This window comes from Trachemys scripta, chromosome 10 (assembly GCF_013100865.1).
Source record: "Trachemys scripta elegans isolate TJP31775 chromosome 10, CAS_Tse_1.0, whole genome shotgun sequence".
Classification (NCBI taxonomy): Eukaryota; Metazoa; Chordata; order Testudines; family Emydidae; genus Trachemys; species Trachemys scripta.
The window spans coordinates 66777115-66804417 of NC_048307.1; the positions used below are offsets into that span (position 1 = coordinate 66777115).

Genomic DNA, 27303 nt, shown 5'->3' on the forward strand with positions numbered 1-27303 from the left:
AGAAGATGCCAATGTGAAATGTCTAAAGATAGCTACAGCACTCGACCTAAGATTTAAGAATCTGAAGTGCCTTCCAAAATCTGAGAGGGACAAGGTGTGGCGCTTGCTTTCAGAAGTCTGAAAAGAGCAACTCTGATGTGGAAACTACAGAACCCAAACCACCAAAAAAGAAAATCAGCCTTCTGCTATTGGCATCTGACTCACATAATGAAAACGAACATGCTTCGATCCGCACTGCTTTGGATTGTTATCGAACAGAACCCATCATTAGCATGGACGCATGTCCTCTGGAATGGTGGTTGAAGCATCAGGGACATATGAAGCTTTAGCGTATCTGGCATTCAAATATCTTGTGACGCTGGCTACAATAGTGCCATGCAAACGTTTGTTCTCACTTTCAGGTGACACTGTAAACAAGAAGCAGGCAACATTATCTTCTGCAAATGTAAACAAACTTGTTTGTATGAGTGATTGGCTGAACAAGAAGTAGGACTGATTGGACTTGTAAGTCCTGAGGTTTTACATTGTTTTATTTTTGAATGCAAGGGTTTTTTTTGTACATAATTCTACATTTGTAATTTCAACTTTGCTGGTAAAGAGATTGCACTACAGTACTTGTATTAGGTGTATTTGAAAAATAGTGTTTTTTTTTTTTTACAGTGCAAATATTTGTAATAAAAAATAAATACAAAGTGTACAGTGCTCACTTTATATTCTGTGTTGTAAATGAAATCAATATATTTGAAAATGTAGAAAACCTCCAAAAATATTTAAATAAATGGTATTCTATTATTGTTTAACAGAATGATATATTTTTTTGTAATCGCTTGGCAGCCCTACTATATACCCCTGAATAAATCTTGGGTCGGGGGGGGGGAAGCCTCAGGGGGCAGCTCAGATGTTCGGGGGAGGGAAGGGTGGTCCAGGACCCCTGCTTGTGCTGGTGGGGTGCGTGGGTTTGCTGGGGCTGGCAGCTCCCTTCCCAGCAGCTCTGTGTGGCTCCCGGAAGCGGCGACATGCCCCTGCACCTCCTAGGTGGAGGTCTGGTCAGATGGCTCCGCTTGCTGCTTCTGCCCCGAGAGCTAGCTCCACAGCTCCCATTCGCCAGGAACTGTGGCCAATGGGAACTGTGGAGGTGGTGCTTGTGGGCGGGGGTAGTATGCAGAACCACCTGACCACTCCTCTGTGTAGAAGCTGAGGGATGTTGCTGCTTCCAAGGTAAACGCCGCCCTGAGCGCTCTCCCACACTCAAACCTCCTGCTGCTGCTGGGAGAGTGGGGTGCAGTGGCCTGGGACTGCCCCATCAGCGGCGAGTGTGACTGGCCAAGAGGCTGCATGAGTTAGGCAGCCCCTGGGCCAGCCACACTGACTGCTGCAGAAGTCACAGAAGTCCCAGAAAGTCATGGAATCCGTGACTTCCAGGACCTCTGTGACAAACTCAGCCTTACTCATTAATAGTTTGTTAATGCAATTGGATCTAGTCGTCTTTGAAACAGCACTAGATCAAAGAGCATTAATGAACTGTCAATGTGTATCAAGGCAGATGCAGAGTGCGGCAGGAGGGGGTGATGACTCCATCTGGGGGTGCAGGCTCTGGGGTGGGGCTGGGGGGTTCAGGGTGTTGGAGGTGGCTGTGGGTTGAGGCAGGAGGTTGGGGTGCAGGGGGAGTGAGCTCTCTCTGGGGGGTGGAGGCTCTGGGGTGGGGTTAGGGATGAGGGCTTTGGGGGGTGCAGGCGGGGACTCCAGGTTTTGGACGGGGGCTCAGCAATAAGTTGTGCTGTGTCATCATCAGGGATACTGTTCCTGACAGCTTGTATTCCATCTGTATGTGGGATGTTTGTGTAGAGAGCCTCTACATCCATGGTGGCTAGGATGGTGTTTTCTGGGAGGTCACCAATGCATTGTAGTTTCCTCAGGAAATCTGTGGTGTCACGGAGATAGCTGGGAGTGCTGGTGGCGTAGGGTCTGAGTAGGGAGTCCACATATCCAGACAGTCCTTCAGTGAGAGTGCCAATGCCCGAGATGATGGGGCGTCCAGGATTTCCAGGTTTGTGGATCTTAGGTAGTTGTGGATCATAGTCCCTCTTGGGTTTCCCGGAGCCTGATTGGCTCCTCGGGGCAGCCCTTTCCCAGACCTTGTTTTAACCCCTTCCAAAATGGAGCGGGGTGACACACCTGTTTTAAAAAAAACACACTTTTTTGGCACTGACACACAGTCTGCAAATACCGTACAGCTATGTAAGCTTCAGTTAAGATAAATATTCTAAGATTAAGATTTAGAAAATACTTGTGTATGCTATTTAGTAGTAGTTTGTTCTATGACTCTTTCTATCTTTAGTTTGTGTAACATTTTTCAGAAAGCACTAATTGTGAGAATATTTCAAATAAATAATAAGTCATGGTGTGAACATACCAGTACACTTCTTTACTGAATCATAAAGAATCCAGGTCACTTTTCGTATAGTTTTTAATAATTTCTATATTGATAATGAAGGCTCATTGTGTCTTTTCACTATTCTTGAAATTCCTTGTACACAGCAAACATACAGTATATTGCATAATCCTCTGAGAGTTAAGAAGTAGATTAAAACAATCTTGCCCACTAGAGCATTAGGAATCTGTGTGCTGCTGAAACGTCTTTACTTTCACAAGGTATATCTTATCTTATATGGTGGCTCTAGATGTGAGGTCTTTATCTGGAAAAGTTTAATAGGAAAAAAAGTGAATGTAGAGCAAAATGTGCAGTATGTCAGTGAAGGGTTCGTCCTACTAATACTTGCTAGGAGTATTTCCCATGTAAATCTTTGGGCATTTCCCTAGTCTGAGAATTTCAGATTGTTTAACTCTCCATGCTATTTCAATGGGTCAGTCTTATTTCACCAAGTTGCAAGTGTGAAAGGAAAATGAAATAAAATTCACAGTAAAGACTTAGCATATCTTTTTCATAATATTACTTGTAATTTTATTTCATTTAAATAAAAACTGTAAGCAACACTTGTTTTGGATTTCATAGTTTGTTTAATAGTCTCTTGAATAGTAGCACTATAAAGTTCACTGCTAACTGAATGAATGTTTAGCATCTGCTGCGAAGAGACAGCTGTATGCTTCTCTTGCCCTTTCCTTTCCTGGGACAGCAGATTCACTGAGTTCCCAGCACTATGCTTCTTTATCTCAGATGCCACTTATTTTCAGCACCTAGGTTGGAAACTACTGATCTTTCTTGGCAGGCCGTTTACCGTTTCCCACTTGGAGTAGAATTAACTCTGTTGTGAGGGGGAGGAATTGAAGGGCCAACCAAGAAAGATCAGTGGTTCAATACCTTCTGCTAATCCCTGTAGAGGGCATAACTATCTACTTCTGGTTGCACATTTCTTTAGATCAGAAAGCACTGTAAATAAGTGGTTGGGCTCCCATCTTGTGTCTCCCTCATCATTCTTTCTTGTGGCTTCTATTTCTCTCTTCTGAATGTTTTCTCTCTCTCTCTCTCTGTCTTCTGGGTTTTAACTTCTTCTGCTCAGTTCTAGTTCTGCCTTTTTTTCCCACTGTTTTCTTTTCACTGTTTGTTTTCCCCAGTTCTCATCAACTCTTATTTTTCTATTCCTCCCATCTCACTTCCCCTAGTTCTTTCTCCATTCCCTTCTCTCGCTCCCTCCCTTACTTCATACTGGTCTTTACCTGTTTCTGCTGTAAGGAATACATTCTTTCCTCCCCCCTTCCCTTGCCACCATTAGGAAGAGTGGTTTATGTGTTCCATGGTGGCAATCTTACAGCTTCCAATGCCTTCTGGAGGAGCCTGGTGCCCCTTTGGGGATGTGTGCATGCCTTACAGGTTGGGTATCCCAGATCTATTTGTTTCTTAGATGCCTCCCATTCAATCATTTACCAGCCCAGCCCTGTCTAATCTGTAAAAGCTGATAGGATCACATCACAAAGTTTTTCATTTTTTTTTTTTTAGAACCAACCCCCCCCGCCCAACTATTTATAAATTGCCCAAAATGAGGATGGCAGTTAACAGTAAAGAGTCCCTGTGTAGTCCAGCTCACAATCAAATACAGCCAACACAAAGACTCTGTGCTTGTGAAGACTGAAGTAGGAAAGATATACAGGGAAAACAATTTTAGATGTGGCTTTGAAAGAGGTGGACAAGAAGTGGTAGATGAGTCATGAGAATTAACTTGTACAGTACTGTTTGTAGTAACTTGCTAGTTGTATGATTCCTAGTAAATTGGAATTTTGATCAATGAAGCTAAACCATCCTTAATTTAAGTATCTATATTCCTGGTCTCTATTTCCAGAAGTCAAGAAAAATAACATTTCTGCAAAGACTCTGAGTGAACTCAGGTAGATATCCTAAAGCAGCAATATACTTCAGGGTCCATTTTCTCCCCTTTTCCAGTGAAGAAAGCATTCCATCCTAACAAAGCATTTCTAAGGAAGCATGGCTAACTTTTTTTTTCTTATATTGACTTCAATAGATTCAGACCAAAACTGGACATGATACTAATATTTCCAACGCATTTCACTTACTATCAGAATAGCATCTTAATTTAATTAAGATTTATAATAATATTGCATAGAATACAGAAGAAACGTAGGTTGCATATTGTTTCTGGATATACTTCTTGAGATTCTACTGAATTGAATCTCTTCCCTGCAAATAGTTGAAATGACAGGCTGACTGTGCATCATCCAAGACACTTGGCAAAAGTAAAGTTTGGATCTGTAAGATAATGTTATGTCCCTGTTTTAAAGCAAGCTAAACAGAATCTTGGCTAGCAATTAAAATAGGTAAACATTTAAGGAAGTCAACGTCTAATTTAAGATTTTCAAGCACATTTTTAACTCAATTTGGAATATCTCTTGAGGATGCTCCTTAAATTGTTTATCAAAAGTGGGAATAAAAGGTAGGATTTGCTACTTGACAAAGAACTAGAGTTATCCTATTTTATTGCCATTATCAATGACTGACAACTTTATAATAGAATAGTTAAAACATAAGTGAAACAGTGATAAATTTCCAACTAGCTTCATGAAATAAATAGTGAATATTTTGTAACTTCAAAATACCACATAGCAACTATTTTGGTCACACTTTAGTGAACTATTTCAGAATGTTTGCTTGCATGTTCTTGCATCTCAATTTGCATGTTTTGCGTGTGTCATTTAAAATGCGTGCTATCGTTAAGTGCAAAATACTCTTGCAATCTGGAATATACAGTAAAGAGTTTCATGAAAATGCTGTAAATGCACTTATCTGATTTTCAAAATTATAACCTATTCTTTTTATGTAACCATTAAAATATAACAGAGTTTATAATCTTTTGATGTTTTGTTAATGCAGTTTGATAGAGCTTTTAGCAACAGACAATAATTTAGGCCAAATTACCTGTAGTTGTAATCTGTTTTTCACTAGTGGATATTTCTTCTTTTGTTACATCACTTTTTTTTTTCATAATAAGTAACTGATTGTTGCAAAACTAACTTCAGAATGTAGTTAATCAAAACATTTAGACTTTAAAAAAGTGACTAGTCTTTAAGGTGCCACCGGACTCCTTGTTATTTTTGTGGATACAGACTAACACGGCTCCCCGAATACATAAAAAGTGACTAGTGATTCTGGTTGCTTCAAATTTTAGGTGCCCAACATGAGGCACTTTAAAGGGGCCTGATTTTCAGAGAGAAAGCTCTTATTGAAAATCAGACCTCTTCACATGGGCATTCAAAATCACTCTTGCTTTTGAATATCTTGGCCTTACTGTTTGTCCTTGTCAATACTGCAGATATATGCTTTCATCAATGAAAAATAGAAATATATTTAAATGGGGAATTATATTTCTTTAATGCCTTCTTTTGGCTATTGTATCATACAGTTTTCTTTTTTAAAGAATATTGACAGTGATTTATATGATAATTTTATAATATAATAATTCTTGTATAACTCTTATTTTTACAGTCCCAGAAATCCTGGATAGAAAACACTTTCACCAAGAGGGAATGTGTGTATATTATACCAAGTTCAAAGGACCCTCACAGGTAACTAGAAATTTTATGCATGGCTTCCTTAGTATAGTACTTCTTAATTAAATTGGTATAAAATAGATTGGTACAGTAACTGCTGTTCTTAAAACATTCATGTAAACTCAATTTTTTAAAATCTATATAAAATGAAACTCTCTGCCTTTAGTTCACTCCTTAGTGCCTAAGCATCACAACTGTGTCTGTAAGGTTTCTCTGACTTTATTGAAAGTCCCTCAACGTACCACAGATGCCTATTCATTTGAGTATGTCGCCTCTTCCTTTTTCTACTAGTCCCTGTAGTGGGCATAACTATCTACAATGCTTTTTGTTGCACATTTCTTTAGATCAGAAAGCACTGTAAAGATGCTCTTCATACAGAGACTGGTAGAGGAAAGAAGACTGTGAGTCTGCAAGAAATAAATTTCCTTTCATGCTGAAGAGTTGACATTAAGGAGATAGGGAGAAATAAATGTGAGAGTGTGATGCAGAAAGAGATGAAGAATCCAATGGAAAGAGAAAAGAGAGAAATCCAAGAGAGCCAAAATTGACACGGGCCATACAGACTCAAAGGTGGAGGAAAGTTGTGTTTTCAGAAAACTCGATTCTGATACCAGGATGTGGCATGTGATACCTCCCCTCCCCCCCCGCCCCTCCCTCCATCCTCATCATTCAAAACCTTTGGGGGGAAAAACAACAATGTGAAAAGACGAGGAAAGGTCAGAAAGGGCATTGAAAATAGTTACAACTATGGAGGGCATTAAGTATGATGAAAATCTGCAAATATTAGTATTTTGCTTAGTAAGCATTGAGTAAGAGACCTGACTTTAGGCATATGAAATGATGCAGGGTGTAATAAAATTGATTAAATACTGCTTTTAACTTAGTCTTTCACAATACCTGAACACGATGATGTGAAATTAAAATGTGCAGTCAACTTAGAAATATGACCTCTCCTGCAGTTAGTTTGTGGATTTCACTGGTTCTAGAAGTCATTCAGATATAAATTAACAGGATTCTTAACAGGATTTAATTTATACATGTTGTAGCATCTTGCTGATATAAACCCACCTCCAATCACAAATGAGATTAAGTCTATTGTTACTTCATGTTACATGGCAATTTAAAAAATTGCTAAAATTAGAAATACTAGTTGCAATTTAACTGCCTCTACAGCCCCAAGTTAAGTGTTACACAGTTTCAATGACTTTTAGAATTAAACGTCTGCTTTTCAGATCCATAAAGCTGCTAGTTCAAGTCCTGCACATAGAACACTTATATAACTTTGCTAAATTCAGACTTATATTAGTTTCTTTTGAGAATTTGTTTCAGGCAGAATAAAGCTCTAGTCTGTGAAATGTATCACAAATGATTCATTAAATTCCTTGAAACCATAGGACCCTGAGAAGGTTTTAAAATTTACTGCCACGATCCAATTGAAACACATGGAAAACTTGCAAATGTAAGCAGAGTAATTAGGAAGCTGTTAAAATTTCCAGAGCATTTCCCAGGGAACAAAACAATCTTTCAACACTTGTCTTTTTAAGTTTAATCTATTTGTAGCCTACAAATGAAGTTTCACATTTGGCCAATCCATTCCTTAGATTTTATCTTACTGTAGTTCCTGAAATATGTATGAAGGAATCAAACATAGAACAGAAAAATTTTTTTTAGATGTTTTGCAGAATAATTTTGCTTAGCATAAGTTGTGATCTATAGTTAAAAACCTAGTTTGGCAATTATTGAAATCTAGTTTCATATTAAATATCCAGAAGATTTATAACTTAATGTAGCTTCAAAAAAGGCTAAAATAACTACAATTTAAAGGGCTTGCTTTATGCTTTAATTTATTTTAAGCATAGTTATAAAAATGTGAATATACAATATAATTTTATTTTAGATAGTATATTTTTGTACAATTATACCAAAAGTTATTATGCACTTGAATAATACAGGTTAGTTAATTGTTTATGATTCAAGTTACAGAAAACTGTGATGCAAATACAGAAGGGGAAAGTAAGAGGCAAGGACAAAGAGGAAAAGATGTGTAAAATGAGATTTTGAAGGAGATGGAATTAGAATTTCTGCATCTTTACACAATGAATTAATTGAATTAATAGAACATTGTACAAGTTCATTAGGACCTAGCTTAGCCTTATGCACGTGAAGGGCAAAATAACCTTCACCCCAAAGCAAAAAATCCCAACAAGACACAGGAATGAGAAGGATCAACTCTGAGGGAGAGATGCCACAGTATTTAAACTATGGAGTCAAAGAAAAAGACAGCATATTACCCCCCCCCCCCCCAAGAGTTGAAGAAAAATATAAAAGCTTCGTACTATCTAGTTTAAGACCCCAGTTTACCAAACATTTAAGCATGAGTTTAACCTGAAACAGAGTGTGAATAATTCCATTGAAGTTAATGGTGATTAAAGACAATTATTTAACTTCAATAGGACTATGCATGTGCTTAAATACTTTGATGAATTAGGGCCTAAAAATATAATTTAGGCCATGTCTACACTATAGAGTTAAGTCGACTTAAGTTACGTCAATAATCATTGTAATTGTAATGATCGCTGTAATTACATTGCTTGTGCATTTTCGCACAATGCTCCTTGTGTCCGTAGAACTTGTCCACAGGTGATGCTGTAGTACTGACAAAGAGAGTATGAACCATTGGTAGCTATCCCCCTGTGCAAATCGCTTCCACCTCCCATTAGGAGTTCTAGGAATGGATCGTAGTGCATCATGGGAGCGAAATCACCGCCCCTCTGATGCAGTTTTCTCCATCCCATAATTCCAAGGGCTTCTGACTGGGTTTTGCACCGTTTTCAACTGCCCCTATAAACCTTGTGCCTGCCCTCTCTGACTGAAAGCATGGATCCTGCACTGCTCACCAGTCTTTGATAAGTATTATGAACACAACGTGGCTGACCTTCAGTATTTCATAAATTGCTAATCTGAACAGGCATCTGTGCTGCCTGCACTACTGTGTGTCATGGAAAGAAACCATTCAAAATTGATTTGGCATTCACAGAGCAGCTGCACAAGGTGGACCGTCACTATTGGGCTCGGGAAACAAGCACCAAGTGGTGGGATCAGATTGTGATGCAGGTATGGCATGATGAGCAGTGGCTGCAGAACTTTCGTATGTGCAAAGCCACCTTCTTTGAACTGTTTCAGAGTAGCAGCCGTGTTAGTCTGTATCCGCAAAAAGAATAGGAGTACTTGTGGCACCTTAGAGACTAACAAATTTATTAGAGCATAAGCTTTCGTGGACTACAGCCCACTTCTTCGGATGCATAAGTGGGCTGTAGTCCACGAAAGCTTATGCTCTAATAAATTTGTTAGTCTCTAAGGTGCCACAAGTACTCCTGTTCTTCTTTGAACTGTATGTAGAGCTCGCCCCTGCCCTCCGGTGCCAGAACACAGAAATGAAAGCTGCCCTAATGGTGGAAAAGCGAGTGGTGATTGCTATGTGGAAGTGGGCAACTCCAGACTGCTACCGGTCAGTCATGAATCAGTTTGGAGTTGGGAAGTCCACCGGGGGCGTTGCACTGATGCAAGTGTGCAGGGCCATGAATCACCTCCTGCTACAAAAGACTGTGATTCTGGGCAGTGTGCAGGAAATAGTGGATGCCGTTGGGGCAGTGGGATTCCCTAACTGCGGCAGGGCTATAGATGGCGCACACATCCCAATTTTGGCCCCCAGACCATCTTGCGACAGAGTACATCAACAGAAAGTGCTACTTATCTATGCTGCTGCAGGCGCTGGTGGATCACCAGGGTCGTGTCACTGACATCAACACAAGGCGGTCAGGGAAGTTGCATGACACATGTATCTTCATGAACCCTCGCCTGTACAGAAAGCCACAAGTAGAGACTTTCCAACAGAGGATGTGGAAATGCCCATAGTGATCCTGGGAGACCCAACCTACCCCTCACTCCTGTGGTTCATGAATCCATACACCTGAAATCTTGACAGCAACAAGGAGCACTTCAATAACAGGCTCAGCAGGTACAGAATGACCGTAGAATGTGCCTTTGGCAGATTAAAGGGTTGCTGGTACTGCCGTTTTGGCAGGTTAGACCTCAGTGCACTGCATAACATTTATGAAGCTAAGAGAGTAAAGTTTCCCTAGGGGTGGAGCTATGAGGTGGATTGCCAGGTGGCTGATTTTGAGCAGCCAGACAGCAGGGTTACTAGAGGGGCTCAATGGGGGGCTATTTGAATCGGGGAGGCTTTGAAGCAGCATTTTGACAATGAGCCCCAGTAATGTCTTTCTGTAATAAATTAAGCCAGGCATTGTTTACTTGCCACCTTGAGTGACCCCTGTAATGATTTCTGCCTGAGCATTAATTGTAGTCTGCAAATGTGGCAGTTGCCACTGTTTGAATTTCTGTTGCAACCATCCTGTGTAAGTCACAAAGAAAGAAGCACTGTCTTTGTAAAACTCAATTTTTATTAAAGGTAATGCACAGATTAATATTTCTTACAGGAGACCTGACAGTGAGCAGCACTCACACGTAGCTGTGAGATCCTCACTTCAGAAAGGCTAGCTGTCATTATGGAAAATGTCCCTTGCAGTGGAGTGTAAGGTGTACTTGCAGTGGAGTGCAAGGGATACTGCTATGGGTCAGGAATGCGAGAGGAATGTGTGTGGGGAGGGCAAGGAATACAGTTCTGTACGGGCTGCAGGAGGATATTCCTGGGGGAATTCTGTGCCTAAAAATTCTGTACACAATATTTTAAAAATCTGCAAAATTCTGCATGTTTTATTTGTCAAACTAACACAATATAATCACGCTGGTTTCAGTTATTTTGGTGATTTATTTAAACTACAATACAGTGGATGGAGAATGGGAGTGGGAAGCATTGGAGGAAATCCCCAACCCACCTTGCCTTATAGTAATGTAGCTAGGTTTCACCCTTTATTTCTAATTATTAGTCCACAAATATATGCAGTCATGTGCTCAGTGTTACATCATAGGCAAGTGAAGCTGGGGAATCAAACCCATAATTTATATTGGCTATTGACCATCTCCAGAAAGGTTAGTAGCAGACAGTTCATGGAGCACATTTTGATAGGAAATTCTTTCAGTCCAGAAATTTAGATCAGTTCTAATCACTAAAGTAACCTTAGCATTTATAAGGCCACATATCCTTTACACAACTCTGGCAATGTAAAGGAGCCTTAAAAGTTTTACACCTGTTTTACACTCCTGGAGGAATTCACAAAGACAATGGGAACAATCACTAAGCAGGCAGGCTGCTACATTTTGCTCTAACTGAGGGGACAGAGCCTGCCCCAAGCTTACCTCTTCAGAAACACCCCAAAGCCCTGCCCCTCCATGCCAAGTGTGCTGCAATAGCGAGCGAGAGGGACAGAGCTTCTCTCTCTCTCTCTCTCTCACACATGCATGACTGCCCATCACCATCTCATTTACGTCTCTGCCAGCTGCTCCAGGCGCCTGAACCAACCTGCCTATGCTGTCAAGGAGGCGTACATGACTGCTCTTGTGCCTTCCCTTTGCTTCCCATCAGAAGTCATTTTTCTGCGGGGAAGCAAAGAAATCTGCGGGGGACATTAACTCTGCACATGCTCAGTGATGCAGAATTCCCCCAGGAGTAAGGGGGAGTCGAGCACTCACGTGTTCTGCCTGCAGAGTAATCAGGGACCTCAAGATCTCTGTTTGGTCCTCCATGAACTTTATTACCCACTCTTGACTTTGTCTCCTCTCCTCTAGTTTCTCATTTGTCTATCTCAATGTTCTGTGCTTGCTATTGGCCTGATCTTAGGATTGCAGCAATTCCCGAAACATGTCCTCCTTATTCTTCCTCGTTCACCTCCTTATCTGGTGGAGGTGCTCCGCTGGTTTGTAGGAGCTGGCCCTCAAGGACACATCTGCAGAAGCAAAAGAATCAATACATAGAGTAATTATTGTATGTGCACTCAGTCTTAAATCATAAAAGTTACATATATCTCTTTCTCACTTTCCCTTATTAAGCACACAGCACGGTCAGAGTACTAAACATGGTGAGTTTGGCCCTGGGAGTGTGGGGGGAAAGAAGGTGCAAGGCAGGACAAAGAGTCTGGATGGTTTCAGAAGGGGATCAGTACAAGTGTCCTGAGACATTATTCTGAATACTAGCACCGTTTTCCACAGGTGGGGGGCGATCGAAGCTGAAATCATACTATTGAGGTTAACTGAAGATGCAAGGGTGCATCTCCTACATATGTGTCATGTCAGATCGGTACCATATGCTGCTCACCTGTGTGATGCTTTGATTCCTCCAGAAGTAATTGCTGATTGGCGCGCCAAAATTTCCTACAACGGAGGAAAGAACAAAGTAGCTCTGCCAAGGAACCTTCAGTGGAGGATTGCTGAGTATCTGCAGGAAAGTTTCCTAGAGCTCTCTATGGAGGATTCTTAGAAGATCTCGGTGTGCATCAACAAACTTTTCCACAGGGCCCCCATTATGTAGCTGCACAGGGAAATGTGAAGCAGATGCAAATAGTACCTAATAGTGTTAATTTTGACCCCTTCTCCCATATGCACCATGTAACAAAATAAGACACCTCTACCTCATGTAACCATGAATTATCAAAGAAAAATGAGTACTTACTGGAGCTCCCCTCTCCTGCTTCAGGCACCAGACTGCTTCTGGGACTGGCTAGACCCCTCCTGAGTCAGAAAGAGGTCCTGGCTTGCTACACCACCAGACAAGCCTGTTGCACATCCTCCTCCAATTCACCCTCCTCATCCACTACTTTGTTCTTGGGTTGACTCTGCTGGGCACTGCCTTCAGTCCCCCCCGAAGTATCCACAGGGCTCTTGGCAGTGGAGGTGGGGTCACCACTGAGGATAGCATATAGCTCCTTGTAGAAGTGGCATATTTTTGGTACTACACCAGAGAGACAGTTGGCCTCCTTTGCCTTCTGGTAGCCTGTCTTAGCTCCATTATCTTAGCACATCACTGCAGCATGTCCCTTTTGTGCCCCTTCTCATCCATGCCACGAGCAATCTGCTTGTAGGTGTCAGAATTCCTACAAGGTGCAACTGCACAGCCTCCTCTCCCCACAGACCCAACAGATCAGCAACTCTGGAGTACTCCACGTGGGAGCCTGTTTGCTGTGGAAAGCTGGCACGGTCAGCTGGAAAGATGCAATGTGAGCTGTCCAAGCTGAGCAAACAGGAAGTAGAATTTCAAAAATTCCTAGGGCTTTAAAGGGGGAGGGGTGCATGCCTGTGTACCTGTGTGCAGGGCAGCAGAATAGAAACTGCTTAGCAGAGCAGTCATGATGGGCATTTTAGGACACCACCTAGAGACCACTTAGGAAAACATAAGCAAGTGCAGCATCTACACCGGCGTGGGCAAACTTTTTGGCCCGAGGGCCACATCTGGGTGGAGAAATTGTACGCAGGGCCATATGAATGTAAGGCTGGGGCAGGGGGTTGGGGTGCGGCAGGGGGTTCGGGTGCAGGAGGGGGCTCAGGGCAGAGGGTTGGGGTGCGGGGGCCCAGCGCCGCTTACCTCGAGCGGCTCCAGGGTGGCAGAGGGGCTAAGGCAAGCTCCCTGGCTGCCCTGGCCCTGTGCTGCTCCCAGAAGTGGCCAGCTTATCCAGCAGAGGCTCCTGGGGGTGGGGTGAGGTGGGGCAGGAGGCTCCGCTGCGCACTCCCCTCACCTGTGGGTACCACTCCCAAAGCTCCCATTGGCCGTGGTTCCTTGTTCCCAGCCAGTGGGAGCTGCGGGGGGCGATGCCTGCAGGCAAGGGCAGCGCACGGAGCTCTCTGCCCCCCTCCATTCTCCAGGGGCCGCAGGGACTTGGTGCCAGCTGCTTCTGGGAGCAGTGCGGGGTCCGGGCAGGCAGGGAGCCTGCCTTAGTCCCGCTGCGCCACAGGGCTGGTAATCCCGTGGGCCGGATTGAAAGTTTTGCCCTCCCCTGGTCTACACTGACACTGTGTTGCTCTAACTTTGTTGCAAAAAGCTTTATGCGGCTCATCAAGGTGGTTTTATGTCCGCGTAGCAGGAGAGTTAAATCAGCAGAGGAGCATTGTTGTGTGTACACCTCAACTGTTTTGTTGATGAAACTGTAATGTAGACAAGGTCTCAGTTTGTTTATAATTGTTTCAATGAGTGCAGGTAGAAACTTTTTGAATAGAAGTTGACTTTTGTAGCTTAACAAATAGATGCGGAGAATATATTTTTTTGTGCTAACCATCCCTGTGTTGCCATGCTTTACTATATTAATGTTAATCAGAGACATAAATGAAGAAAAGCTTAAAACGTATATATTTGGTGAAAGGTTAGGTACCCATTTTCCATATCATTATAGATCTGTGTTTTTATTCAATAATCTTTGTTCTGTATACATATGAAGTGTACAAAAAATGTTAAACTTGTCTTTACCTGTCTATTCCTTTTCATAGATGCCTTCCAGGATGTCAAATTTGTCAACAACTTGTCAGGTAAGCAACTCTTTATTTTTAGTGATAATTATTATGACTTTGGCTTGTTACAATAAGTCTCTGAATAAATATTTAACATTTTTTAAAGAATTTTAATATTACAAAATGACCAGCCAGCAAAAGACTAGAAATAGAAGATTGTGTAAAATATACAGAATTATATGGAAGTTGTATGCAGTATGGGTAGGGCCCTACCAAATTCACGGTCATGAAAAAATGCATCACGGACTGTGAAATCTGGTCTCCCCCCATGAAGTCTGGCTTTTACCCTACCCTACACTACACAGATTTAACGGGGGAGACCAGCGTTTCTTAAACTGGGGATCCTGACCCAAAAGGGAGTTGCAGGGGGGTCGCAAGGTTATTTTAGGGGGGGCCGCGGTATTGCCACCCTTACTTCTGCGTTGCTGCTATCAGAGGGGGGTGGCCGGAGAGTGACAACTGCTGACTGAGGGCCCAGCTCTGCAGGCAGCAGTGCAGAAGTAAGGGTGGCAATGCCATACCTTGCCATCCTTACTTCTGCGCTGCTGCTGGCAGTGGCTCTGCCTTCAGAGCTGGGATCCCGGCCAGCAGCTGCCGCTCTCCAGCTGCCCAGCTCTGAAAGCAGCGCCAATGTCCGCAACAGCGCAGAAGTAAGGGTAGCAGTACCACAGCCCCTCGTACCTTGCGACCCCCCCCCCCCACACACACACACACCTCCTTTTTGGGTCAGGACCCTTACAAATACAACACCATGACATTTCAGTTTTAAATAGCTGAAATCATGAAATTTATTTAAAAAAAAAAAAAATCCTATGATCATGAAATTGACCAAATTGGAGCGTGAATTTGGTAGGGCCCTAACTATGGGGTAGATATTGTATAAAATTATATTAAAAACATTATTAAGGTTGGAAAGTCAAACCCTCAACAACTAGAGAATACCAGAATTAAAGCCACTGTATGCATATGCATTATGATGCAACCTTTAATTACAGGATCATATTATTTTTTCCCTTTCTCATTCAGTGTACAAAATGGATTGTGCTCACTTTATGAGCAGCTATTTGATATTTTGTTCAATCTTTGTTGCTCAACATGTGGCCTCAACCCTCTTTACTATTATAAGTTATATTATATTAGAATTGGAAAATGTTCAGAAAAGAGCAACAAAAATTATTAGGAATATGAAACTGCTGCCATGTGAGTAGAGATTAATAAGACAGCGACTTTTCAGCTTGGAAAAGAGACAGTTAAGGGGGGATATGATTAAGGTCTATAAAATCATGACTAGTATGGAGAAAGTAAATAAGGAAGTGTTATTTACTCTTTCTCATAACACAAGAACTAGGGGTCACCAAATGAAATTAATAGGCAGCAGGTTTAAAACAAACAAAAGGAAGTATTTTTTCACACACTGTACAGTCAACCTGTGGAACTCCTTGCCAGAGGATGTTGTGAAGGCCAAGACTATAATGGGGTTCAAAAAAGAACTAGATAAGTTCATGGAGGATAAGTCCATCAATGGCTATTAGCCAGGATGGACAGGGATGGTGTCCCTAGCCTCTGTTTTTCAAAAGCTGGGAATGGGTGACAGGGGATGGATCACTTGATGATTACATGTTCTGTCATTCCCTGTGGGGCACCTGACATTGGCAGAAGACAGGATATTGCGCTAGATGGACCTTTCGTCTGACCCAGTATGACTGTTCTTATGTTACTACATGCTATTCAAACCCTACTCAGAAAACAGAATTATCAATTTCCTCATGGGCTCTTGTATGGTGCTTATCACGACAGTGTCTGAGTGCTTCAAAAGTGTTAATTTCTTTTTGCAACCCCCCTGTGAGGTCAGGTGGTGGTATTTCCATTTTCAGTGGGGAGCTGAGGCACAGAGAACAAGGTCAAAAGCTTTCACTAATTCTGGGTGACAAAGTTGAGATGACTAGGACCTGAATGTTTTTATTATTTTTTTTTGTTCAGAGTACTTACCATTACATAGCAGTGTACATTGAAAGCACAAATCCCATTGACTTCAGTTGCAGCTGTGAGTGCTGAGCACTTCTGCAGATTAGATCTGAGGGTATCAAATCAGGTATCCAGAAAATGAGGAACACACCATTAGTGGCCACCCATGAAAAGTTTTGTTCAAGCGACTTGAATAGCGTCACATAAGAACACTGTGGAAGAGGCAGGGATAGAATCCAGTTTGTCAGGGCAGCATTCAATTGCCTTAACCTTGAGGCCATCCTCTGTCTTCCTGCCATCTCCTGCCTCATTGAACTTCTGCCACAAATAAGGTAAGGGTCCTAAAGACAACAGTCTCTTTCATTACACAATCTGGCTCATTCCCAGCGCAGGTCTATCCTGTGCCCTGAATGAGGCAGGGATCATGTGGAAAAAAAATAGTATGTGATTACATAATTAACTCTATCATAATGCATACATACAAGCAGAGCTGTCCCTTGGGTAGGCGAGTCGGGGCAACCGCTCCAGGCCACGCGCTTTGGGAGGCCCTGCAGGCCGGTGCAATTGGCCAGCGTGGTCGGTCCCAGAGGGGAGACATATGTCACTTCTGCCCCGGACCCCCCTAGGGATGTCCCTGCACACAAGGCAACCTTTATTTCTGGCATTTTCTAACTGTTGAATGCTTGACTTTGCAACCTTAATAATGTTCTTTTAACATAGTTTTTTGTGTGTAATTGCCTAGGTTTTGATAAAAGTGAACTTAAAAAAAACAAATTCCAGGATGTGGTATTATATTGACACTGAAGTTTCATCAACAGGTTTGGAGCTTTTGGTTCCACAGCACAGAACTCTGCCATTTGAATTAACATAGTAACAGAGAGCAGTAGTTGGTTGTCGTTCTCTGTGGACGAGCACTAGAGGAGGATGAGACACACACTTTGCCATTGGGTTTCACAGATATTTCCTGACAGCAGAGGAATGCTGAGACTTGGGGGTTTGGGGTTCCATTTCAGGCATTGGAGAGGATAGCCTCTTTTTTTGTCCTGTCCCTTTCAACCACCTCTCCCAGCTTCCATCCAATATGTTTCGTCTCCCTTTCCAGCCCCTTCATCCAATCTGTCTCTTCACTACCTGTCACACACTTGGTCAAGCCCCACCCTCTTGGATAGTCACCAGACTGCTGTGGGGCTCTAACCACTGATTCATGATGCTCCCAAGTCTGAACAAAGTCCAAGCACTGCCCCCGGCATGGAGTCATTATTGGAAATGGCTGAGACATTTTGGCTGAATCTTTCAGCTGGCATGTAAAATTTCAGTCCAAATGGTTAACGTGGCAAAGATATAGGCAACTGGAAACAGGGTCTTATAATGGAAAGTGTTGGGCAACCTTAATAATAAACAGTGTTCCCAGCCCTACCTATAATACTTAGGAAAAAGTAACTTAAATAATCAAACCTTTCTGGACACTGCTAGTCTGCTGGCTACTCTTAATGTGTTTTGGCTTCCAATTCACTGCACTCTTTAGCTTTGAATAAGAGCCATCAGTATTTGACATAATTATGAATCATCTGTATAACTTTGCTCTGAATGTTATGGGAACTTTTGTTTTTGGAAAGCTAAAGAAAATAGGTGGGGAATTAGTGCTAAGTGCCAAAATCTCTCGCCAGGTTTGATTACATCAGCCTGCCAGTCTTTTGATAGGAGTTACTCATCCAAAAGTTTTCCTATACTTCATCATTCTACACTACAGACCTTACAGCGGCACAGCTGTACCGCTACAGCTGTGCCACTGTAAGGTCTCCTGTGTAGTGGCTCTATGCTGGCGGGAGAGAGCTCTCTTCCGAGCATAATTAAACCACCCCAAACGGTACCTATGTCAGAGGGAGATGCTGTCCCACCGACATAGCGCTGTTCACAATGGTGTTTCTGTTGATGAAATGTTTGTTGGTCCAGGGGGTGTGTGCTTTTTTCACACTCGGATCAACAAAAGTTTTACTGACAAATGTGCTAATGTAGACATAACCCTAGAAAGGTGTAACTGAGGTTCAGATAGTTCATTTATAGGCGTGGAAATTCTAACTTTTTTTTCACTGACTCTGCTGTAAACAGGTTTGTCCCCTTTAATTACTCCATGCATCCAAGTACAATGAAATTAATGACTACAAATGTAAAAATAAAATGTAATATATAATCTTGTACAGGTGCTGCTGTGGTCGCTTGGTCAGGCAACATGCTTGCTTTACTGCAAGTCTTGCCATGAAATATACAGATGTCAAACTGGGTGAAAATTTTAATCAGGAAATAGAAGAATGGTCAGTGGAAAAACACACAGAACAGAGTTCAACTGATGCTTATGGTGTCATTAACTTTCAAGGTGGCTCTCATTCGTGCAGAGCAAAGGTATGTACAAAAGACTTTTTCCCCTTCCCTTGACCCATTGCCAAAGATGTTTGGATACTCCATTTAAATCTTGAAATGAAAGGTTTGGCAAAAAGATGAAATGCCTATACCTGTGTTGTGAGATAGTAGCCTCCCTACTATCAGTAGGAGTCCTATTATCCCAAATATTGACTTCTCTTTAGTCCAGTGGTGTCCAAACTTTTCCTGTCGTCCCCTCCACCCCCCCTTACCAGTAATGGAATCAATCTGTGTCCCATCTCCATTACTGCACAGAGGAGCTTGGGCTGACTGCAGAACTGGGGGTGGGGAAGGAGCTGGGGCTAGAGGCGGAGCTGGCATGGGGGAAGAGGGGGAATGAGGGCAGAGCTGGGCTGGGGGGGAGCGGGGTGGAGCTGTGGCTGGGGCTGGAGTGGAGCTGCAACTGGGACCAGAGCTGGGCTGGAGGCAGAGCAGAGCTGGGTGGCACTCTCTCCCTGCCTCCCATGGGGGCTGGCCCGGTCCCCACTGCATGCACACCCTGGATGTTCTTTCGCACCCCCCCAAAGGGGGGCATGCCCCATAGTCTGGGGACTACTGCTCTAGTCAGTAATTTTTAAACCAAAGACAACCCATGTGATTTACCAAAAGGCTGGCTAGCTTCATGTGAAGTCTTCACTGCAAATAATCAAATGCTGGTAGGTTTTAGGAAAAAAAACAAAAAACGTTATATAGTCTGAGCCTTTCGTGTGTGAAATCTCCCCCTACTCTACTTGCGCTACACTGATGACATCATCATCATCTGGACCCATGGAAAAGAAGCCCTTGAGGAATTCCGTCATGATTTCAACAATTTCCACCCCACCATCAACCTCAACCTGGACCAGTCCACACAAGAGATCCACTTCTTGGACACTACAGTACTAATAAACGATGGCCACATAAACACCACCCTATACCAGAAACCTACTGTCCGCTATACTTACCTACATGCCTCCAGACCACACCACTCGATCCATTTTCTACAGCCAAGGTCTACGATACAATCACATTTGCTCCAACCCCTCAGACAGAGATCTTGGGAGACAGGCCAGTCCTTGCTTACAGACAGACGCAAACCTAAAGCGAATACTCACCAGCAACCACACAACAAAAACACTAACCCAGGAACCTATCCTTGCAACAAAGCCTGTTGCCAACTCTGTCCACATATCTATTCAGGGGACACCATCATAGGACCTAATCACATCAGCCACACTATCAGAGGCTCATTCACCTGCACATCTACCAATGTGATATATGCCATCATGTGCCACCAGTGCCCCTCTGCCATGTTCATTGGCCAAACTGGACAATCTCTAAGCAAAAGAATAAATGGACACAAATCAGATGTCAAGAATTATAACATTCAAAAACCAGTTGGAGAACACTTCAGTTCACTTCTGGCCACTCGATTACAGACCTGCAATATTACAACAAAAAAACTTCAAAAACAGACTCCGAAAGACTGCTGAATTGGAGGGGGGTGTGTGTGTGTGTCTTCCTATTGTATTTTCCACTGCATGCATCAGATGAAGTGGGGTGTAGCCCATGAAAGCTTATGCTCAAATAAATTTGTTAGCTTCTAAGGTGCCACAAGTACTCCTGTTCTTTTTGCGAATACAGACTAACACGGCTGCAACTCTGAAACTCAAGAAAGTGAGGTCCCTAGTTCGTCACCCTTTCCAATTATGTAAATCATAATGAAAATCTGATTTACTTATAGTTGTGCCACTCACTGTCGTAGTTACATTTTTGTAACACATCCATTCTAAAGCCTGTATTTAAACATTTTTCAAACTGTGCCGTAAAAGTGACCTCTACTTGGAGTTGTGGGTTAGTGGGAAACATGCTTGTTTTTGTTTAACAAACCTTTGAACAAATCTGCTAATGAAGTCTCAAATCTGCTAACTAAGTCTCAAGGTAAACTGAAACTTTAAAAAAGAAAAGTCTGAGCGCATAGATGTTGGTTACTAGAAAGACCATATTTTTCTCTGACTATAACCTTTTTGTGAAAGGTATGATTAACTTCTGCTAAATTTCTTCTGTTAATGCTTGTGCTGGATTGAAAGTCATGGACACTGAAGTACTCCATTTACCCACAGAAACAGCTACAGCATGGATAACAGCACTGCAAGTTTCCCTCTCCCTGGCTTGCAGTGTACCTCAACCCTGTCCTGGAGGAACCACTTCTAGGAGTGAAAAAATAGTTCAGTCTCCATGTTCTTTCATTATTTGCCAACTAATTAGTACCAATTGTGGTGATGGTGGTGTTAGTGTGGACCCCTGCCCACTGGGAACTAGTCTGAGTAAGATTTCACTTCTGCCCATTTGCTCCCTCTTCCCTGTATGGCCTATGTTAGGGACGTAGCATCATTCTTAACTCCATTACCCCCACCTCCTCTCTGGAGGGCGTGGGCGTAATGGGGGGGAAGGGGGAGAATGGTTGTGTTTTTTTTCACAATTGGAATATCTTTTTACATGGGATATACAGACAGAAAATACATTCAGCCTCAGCAATTGAACTGGTCCTATTTTGGCAATATTCTAGATTTTCATTAATACACATCTACCCCGATATAACGCGACCCAATATAACACGAATTCTGATATAACACGGTAAAGCAGCCCTCCGGGGGGGTGGGGCTGCGCACTCCGGTGGATCAAAGCAAGGTCGATATAACGCGGTTTCGCCTATAACACGGTAGTATTTTTTGGCTCCCGAGGACAGCGTTATATCAAGATAGAGGTGTATCCTCAAATTTAGAAATGCTCATGAAATTGTCACAAAAGGTTTGTAGAACACAGTGTTATTGTGAATGGGCCTACATGTAACCTACCTACAGCCTTCGTCAGTGCTTCAAAATCTTATTGCCATTGTCTACTTGAATTTTTGGAGAACCTGCAAATACTTGTACCAGGTCTTGTAATCCATTGTTCATAAAGTATGAAAGATGCATATTTTTCTGTAGCTCAGGATTCAATAGTATTTCTTCTCATGGATCTTCCTTATCAATTATCAGAGGGGTAGCCGTGTTAGTCTGAATCTGTAAAAAGCAACAGAGGGTCCTGTGGCACCTTTAAGACTAACAGAAGTATTGGGAGCATAAGTTTTCGTGGGTAAGAACCTCACTTCTTCAGATGCAAGTAATGGAAATCTCCAGAGACCCTGGGAGGCAGGCCAGTCCTCGCCCACAGACAACCTGACAACCTTAAGCATATTCTCACCAGCAACCACGCACCGCACCATAACAACTCTAACTCAGGAACCAACCCATGCAACAAACCTCGATGCCAACTCTGCCCATATATCTACACCAGCAACACCATCACAGGACCTAACCAGATCAGCTACTACATCACCGGCTCATTCACCTGCACGTCCACCAATGTTATATATGCCATCATGTGCCAGGAATGCCCCTCTGCTATGTACATTTGCGTAGTGACTGTCTAGTTTGGCCAGAGGATAAATGGACACAAGTCAGATATCAGGAATGGCAATATACAAAAACCTGTAGGAGAACACTTCAACCTCCCTGGCCACGCAATAGCAGATGTAAAGGTAGCCATCTTACAGCAAAAAAACTACAGGACCAGACTCCCAAGAGAAACTGCTGAGCTCCAGTTCATTTGCAAATTTGACACCATCAGATCAGGATTAAACAAAGACTGTGAATGGCTATCCAACTATAGAAGCAGTTTCTCCTCCCTTGGTGTTCACACCTCAATTGCTAGCAGAGCACCTCACCCTCCCTGATTGAACTAACCTCGTTATCTCCATACTGATTTATTCCTGCCTCTGGAGATTTCCATTACTTGCATCTGAAGAAGTGAGGTTCTTACCCACAAAAGCTTATGCTCCCAATACTTCTGTTAGTCTTAAAGGTGTCACAGGACCCTCTGTTGCTTATCAATTATGTAATGTTTTATTATAGGAACCTACTAAACCTCACAACTTTTTTTTTTTTGTCTTAGTATGTGCGATTGTCATATGACACTAAGCCTGAAGCCATTCTACAACTTCTTCTTAAAGAATGGCAAATGGAGCTGCCCAGACTTGTTATCTCTGTACATGGGGGGATGCAGAAATTTGAACTTCATCCACGCATCAAACAATTGCTTGGCAAAGGTCTTATTAAAGCTGCAGTAACAACAGGTGCCTGGATTATAACTGGAGGAGTGAACACAGGTAAATAAATAAAGTATAAATTTTATATAATATAAACCTTCAAATAACAGTACAGACTCATGTGCACAGTTTACTCACATTCTAGTTCTTAAATAAAGGTATGCAGATTCCAGAATGACTGTCTAGTCGGAGGAACAAAATATTTGTATCTCTAAAATACTGTCTAAAGATTGACTGACTTTACAATTAAACAAATGAATGTTCATGAATTTTATCTTGAGCATATGAACTTAAATCTTGTAATATTATGTAATAATATAGAACATGTAAATTGTGCAAAAAGTTTATGTTGCTTCAAAATATGCAGTACTATAGTGCAGCTTGTCTTGTCAGTGTAGAAGACTGGCTGGCATATATGTTGTAAAGTTACTAGAAATTCTCAGTACTTTGTTACTGTTAATGTATGTTTTGTGCACAGTAGGTCTTCCTTTATGCTGTCAACTAAATGAGTTCTCTAATCTTCACAGTAATTGAGAAGGTTAATGCTAATAGGATGTAGTTTCAATATACAGAATGTTTTCTTGTGTGTGAACAGGTGTTGCAAAACATGTTGGTGACGCCCTGAGAGAACATGCTTCCAGATCATCTCGAAAGATTTGCACTATTGGGATAGCTCCATGGGGAGTGATTGAAAACAGAAATGACCTTGTTGGAAGAGATGTAAGAATGGGCTTATCCAGTTGAAATAACTTTTAACTGCATGATCTTTTGTATTTGTGTTTGAATAATCTGCTCAGGTTTGCGATCTCACTGCCTTTTGTGATGCTGGGGTACTTCTATCTTTGCTCTGGGAGATCTAGGGACATCTGTTGTGATTTACAGAGGAGTACTGTTGTAAGAAATTAATAAATGCTAATTCAGTAGAGTAGATTGTTGTACACTTGTATGGCCCCAAAGAACAGGTTAGAGTAGCCACAGAATTTCTAGAAAACTTACTCTGTGATCTGAGAACAAGCATAAGAAATTATAGGTCTATGGAAAAGTTTCCAAAAAGCTACAAAACTTGACAATACCGTAGTAGGGAGATCTTCAAAAGTAGCAAAGAGATATAAGAGCACAAGTCCCATAGAAAGTAAATGAAACGTGTCTTCCTAAACTCTTTAGGGTTTTTTTTCAAGTATCTAGGGATTTAGAGTTGGACTCTCCATTCTTTTAATTAGGGAGAAAAGTGGACTTAAAGCAGTGGGAAATGGCCAGCCCTTTCCACGTGGGGGAACTCTCTACTGGCAGGGGTGGATCTTCTGCCTCCTGTGCTAGCTACCCACCTCACACTTGGTACAGGATTCAGGGAACAAGGTGGGGAATGGACACAGCAAAGCAGAGCACCCCTTTGCCTGATCCTCTCCCTGGCATAAACTAGTTCCTTGCAGCTCTAGCTTGGGCCAGAGCCATGCAGCTCAGGATTCAGAGGGGGAGTGACTCCCCGATTAGAGCTGTCCATCCCCTCCATTGCCTCAGTAGAGTTTTGGCAGGATGGAGAATGAGTTGCGCAGAATGAAAGTTCTTTTTCCCCCTTCATAACTGCCTAATCACCACTACACTGTTGTAACTTTAAGTGGAAAGTCAGACATTGTGTAAACTACTTTTTAAAATTGTCCTCCTACATCTTGAGACTCAATTCAGAAAATGATATTTCAATTTGTCTCTGTGTTATAGCTGCAGAGCTTGGTAGATGTCTTCATGGATTCAGGCATATACTTTTTGCTGTCTGTTTTGTTCTTTTCTGCAGTCAGGGTTTTAATTTGCTAGAGGCCTCCTCTCTATAGCACTTTAGAGAAGAATTATTGTGTTGTACAGTAACCCACTTTCCTGCAAGAATGCAGCCTGTAGGCAGAGCTGCTGGGTGAAGACATGTGCTGGCAGGTATCATTTTAGGTCTGTTGGCTTTCAGTGGTGTCCCTTTTACTTTTAACCAGACCAAATAGCTAAAATTGTGGTGATCAGTCTGGCACTTGGCAAATCATGCCTGTTGTTTGTTGTTTTTTAGGTTGTTGCTCCATATCAAACTCTATTAAACCCTCTAAGTAAACTAAATGTCCTAAATAATCTCCATTCCCATTTCATACTGGTGGATGATGGAACAGTTGGAAAGTATGGAGCAGAAGTTAACTTGCGAAGAGAACTGGAAAAAAATATCAATTTGCAGCGGATCCATGCAAGTAAGTAATCATAATGTCCTGGCAATGACTAATGTTTCTCTGTTCTATTAAAAAATATTACATGCACACAAACTATGGTTTAAAAAACCCCCACATTAAGGTTGTGAAGTGACGCTCTCACAAGTTAGGAAATGTCAGAATCCAGGTTGCCTTACTACTGTAATGTCTCTTTCCTGCATGTTCTTTCCTGACAGCTCCGTTTTAAACTAAACCAACATAATGTAGTACTTCAGTTACAAATACCTCGGGAATGGAGGTTGTTCATAACTCTGAAATGTTCGTAACTCTGAACAAAACATTGTTCTTTCAAAAGTTTACAACTGTACATTGACTTAATACAGCTTTGACACTTAACTATTCAGAAGAAAAATGCTGCTTTCCCTTTATTTTTTAGTTTAACGTTTAACACAGTACTGTACTGCATTTGCCTTTTTTTTTTTTTTTTTTTTCCTCCTCTGCTGCTGCCTGATTGCGTGCTTCTGGTTCCAAATGAGGTGTGTTGTTGACTGGTCAGTTCGAAACTCTGGTGTTCATAACTCTGAGGTTCTACTGTATTCGTATAGTAAACATCCCAATAGCTAGGTCAACATACAGTATTCATAAATTAAAATATTTCCAAATCTGTAACAAACGGCTAATTTTTGGTATCCAGTTTGAGGCATTTAGGACTTGATTTTTCAGAATACATAACATTGTACTGTACTTTATATGTTGAAAACACAATTCCCACTGATTTCACTTGTTGTTGTGAGTGCCCTGCCTCTGCAAATCAGACTGCAGAATCTCAAGTCATGCATCCAGAAAATTAGAAACACACCATCACACACACAGCCCATCCATGCAAAATTTCAAGTCTGCTTCCAAAGTATGGGGACATTAAAGCGTCTTAAAGAAAAGGCTGTTAGAAATAACTGAACTCTTTTGGCTGAAATACTCTCTTCTGTTCCCACCCCCACAATCATCATTCTGATGTGGACACCTGGCATAGAACATTTTAGCCCAAACAGTTGAAGTTAGGCAAAGGTGTAAGCAACTGCAAACAAGGTTGCCCAACAATTCCCATTATAAGCCCCCAATAGGTGGTGCTGCCGCCAGTTCCATGTATAATGAAACACCTGAGGCTAAGCTCTCCTCTTTAACTTTTCCTAAAAATGTATCCTACTTCACAGCCATTACTGTGTCTGGTTCAGTTAGATCAATTTATCAAAGTGGAAATCAAAGATCCCTCTCGAAGGAAAATTAAAGGTGCAAACAAAACCTATATAACCAGTTTTAAATGTCCCCACACAAGAATACACACCAGTTTAACAAAACTGGTTTTTAAACTGATCTAAGCTAAACTGGTGCAACTTATGTGTGTAAACAAGCCCTGAATTTAAGTCACTTTCAGGAACCCAGTTGCCCATGCAAAATCCATATCTTGGCCTTTCTGAACATCACTTCAGCTGCTGCCTTGAACCCTGGGCACTGCTTATGGAATATTACTGACCTTGCTGCAGCTAGGAGGCTTCTTTCATGGCCCTCTGGGGCTGGCACTAGCCACCTGCCAGTTCTAGAATTGGCAGTGTAGCATCACTAGATCAAGCCAGGATGTATCACTTAAGGCTTTGGAGTGAATAGGTTGTATGTCTTGCCCCACAAGTACTGGTAGCCCTCACTGATCTGATTAGCCATTGCCTCTGAAGTTGATCACTTGTAGTTTCATGGTAGGGGATGACTGGGAAATTTGAATTAAGGGTCACTGCCATATGGGGGGAAGGAAGCCCAGGCATTTTGCACTGATCTGCACTCGCCTGTATTAAATCAACATAACGGTATCTGTCCTTTAAGAATATTTCTGTAGTTAGTGCCTCATAATTAAGGCTAAGATTTAGTTATGGGTATTTTTAGTAAAAGTCATGGACAGGTCACGGGCAATAAACAAAAATTCATGGCCCCTCACCTGTCCATGACTTGTACTATAAATACTCCTGACTAAATCTTAGGTGCAGAAGTCATGGAGGTCTCGGAAAGTCATGTCATCTGTGACTTCCGTGACAGACTCGCAGCCATACTCATAATCCTTAGTCACATGAAGACTGATCTGCACCATTGGTGATG

The 27303-nt window shown here is 42.1% G+C and overlaps 1 protein-coding gene across 1 annotated transcript in view; it reads left to right on the forward strand.

Annotated features, from left to right (window-relative positions):
* TRPM7 (transient receptor potential cation channel subfamily M member 7) overlaps window positions 1–27303 on the forward strand; it is a gene marked incomplete in the record, with an annotated part of 126184 nt that overhangs the window by 37059 nt on the left and 61822 nt on the right. Inside the window, 6 exon segments of the mRNA XM_034782908.1 lie at window positions 5954–6033; window positions 14452–14490; window positions 18639–18837; window positions 22831–23044; window positions 23580–23704; window positions 25032–25203. Of these exon segments, the coding sequence (XP_034638799.1) occupies window positions 5954–6033; window positions 14452–14490; window positions 18639–18837; window positions 22831–23044; window positions 23580–23704; window positions 25032–25203 (829 nt within the window).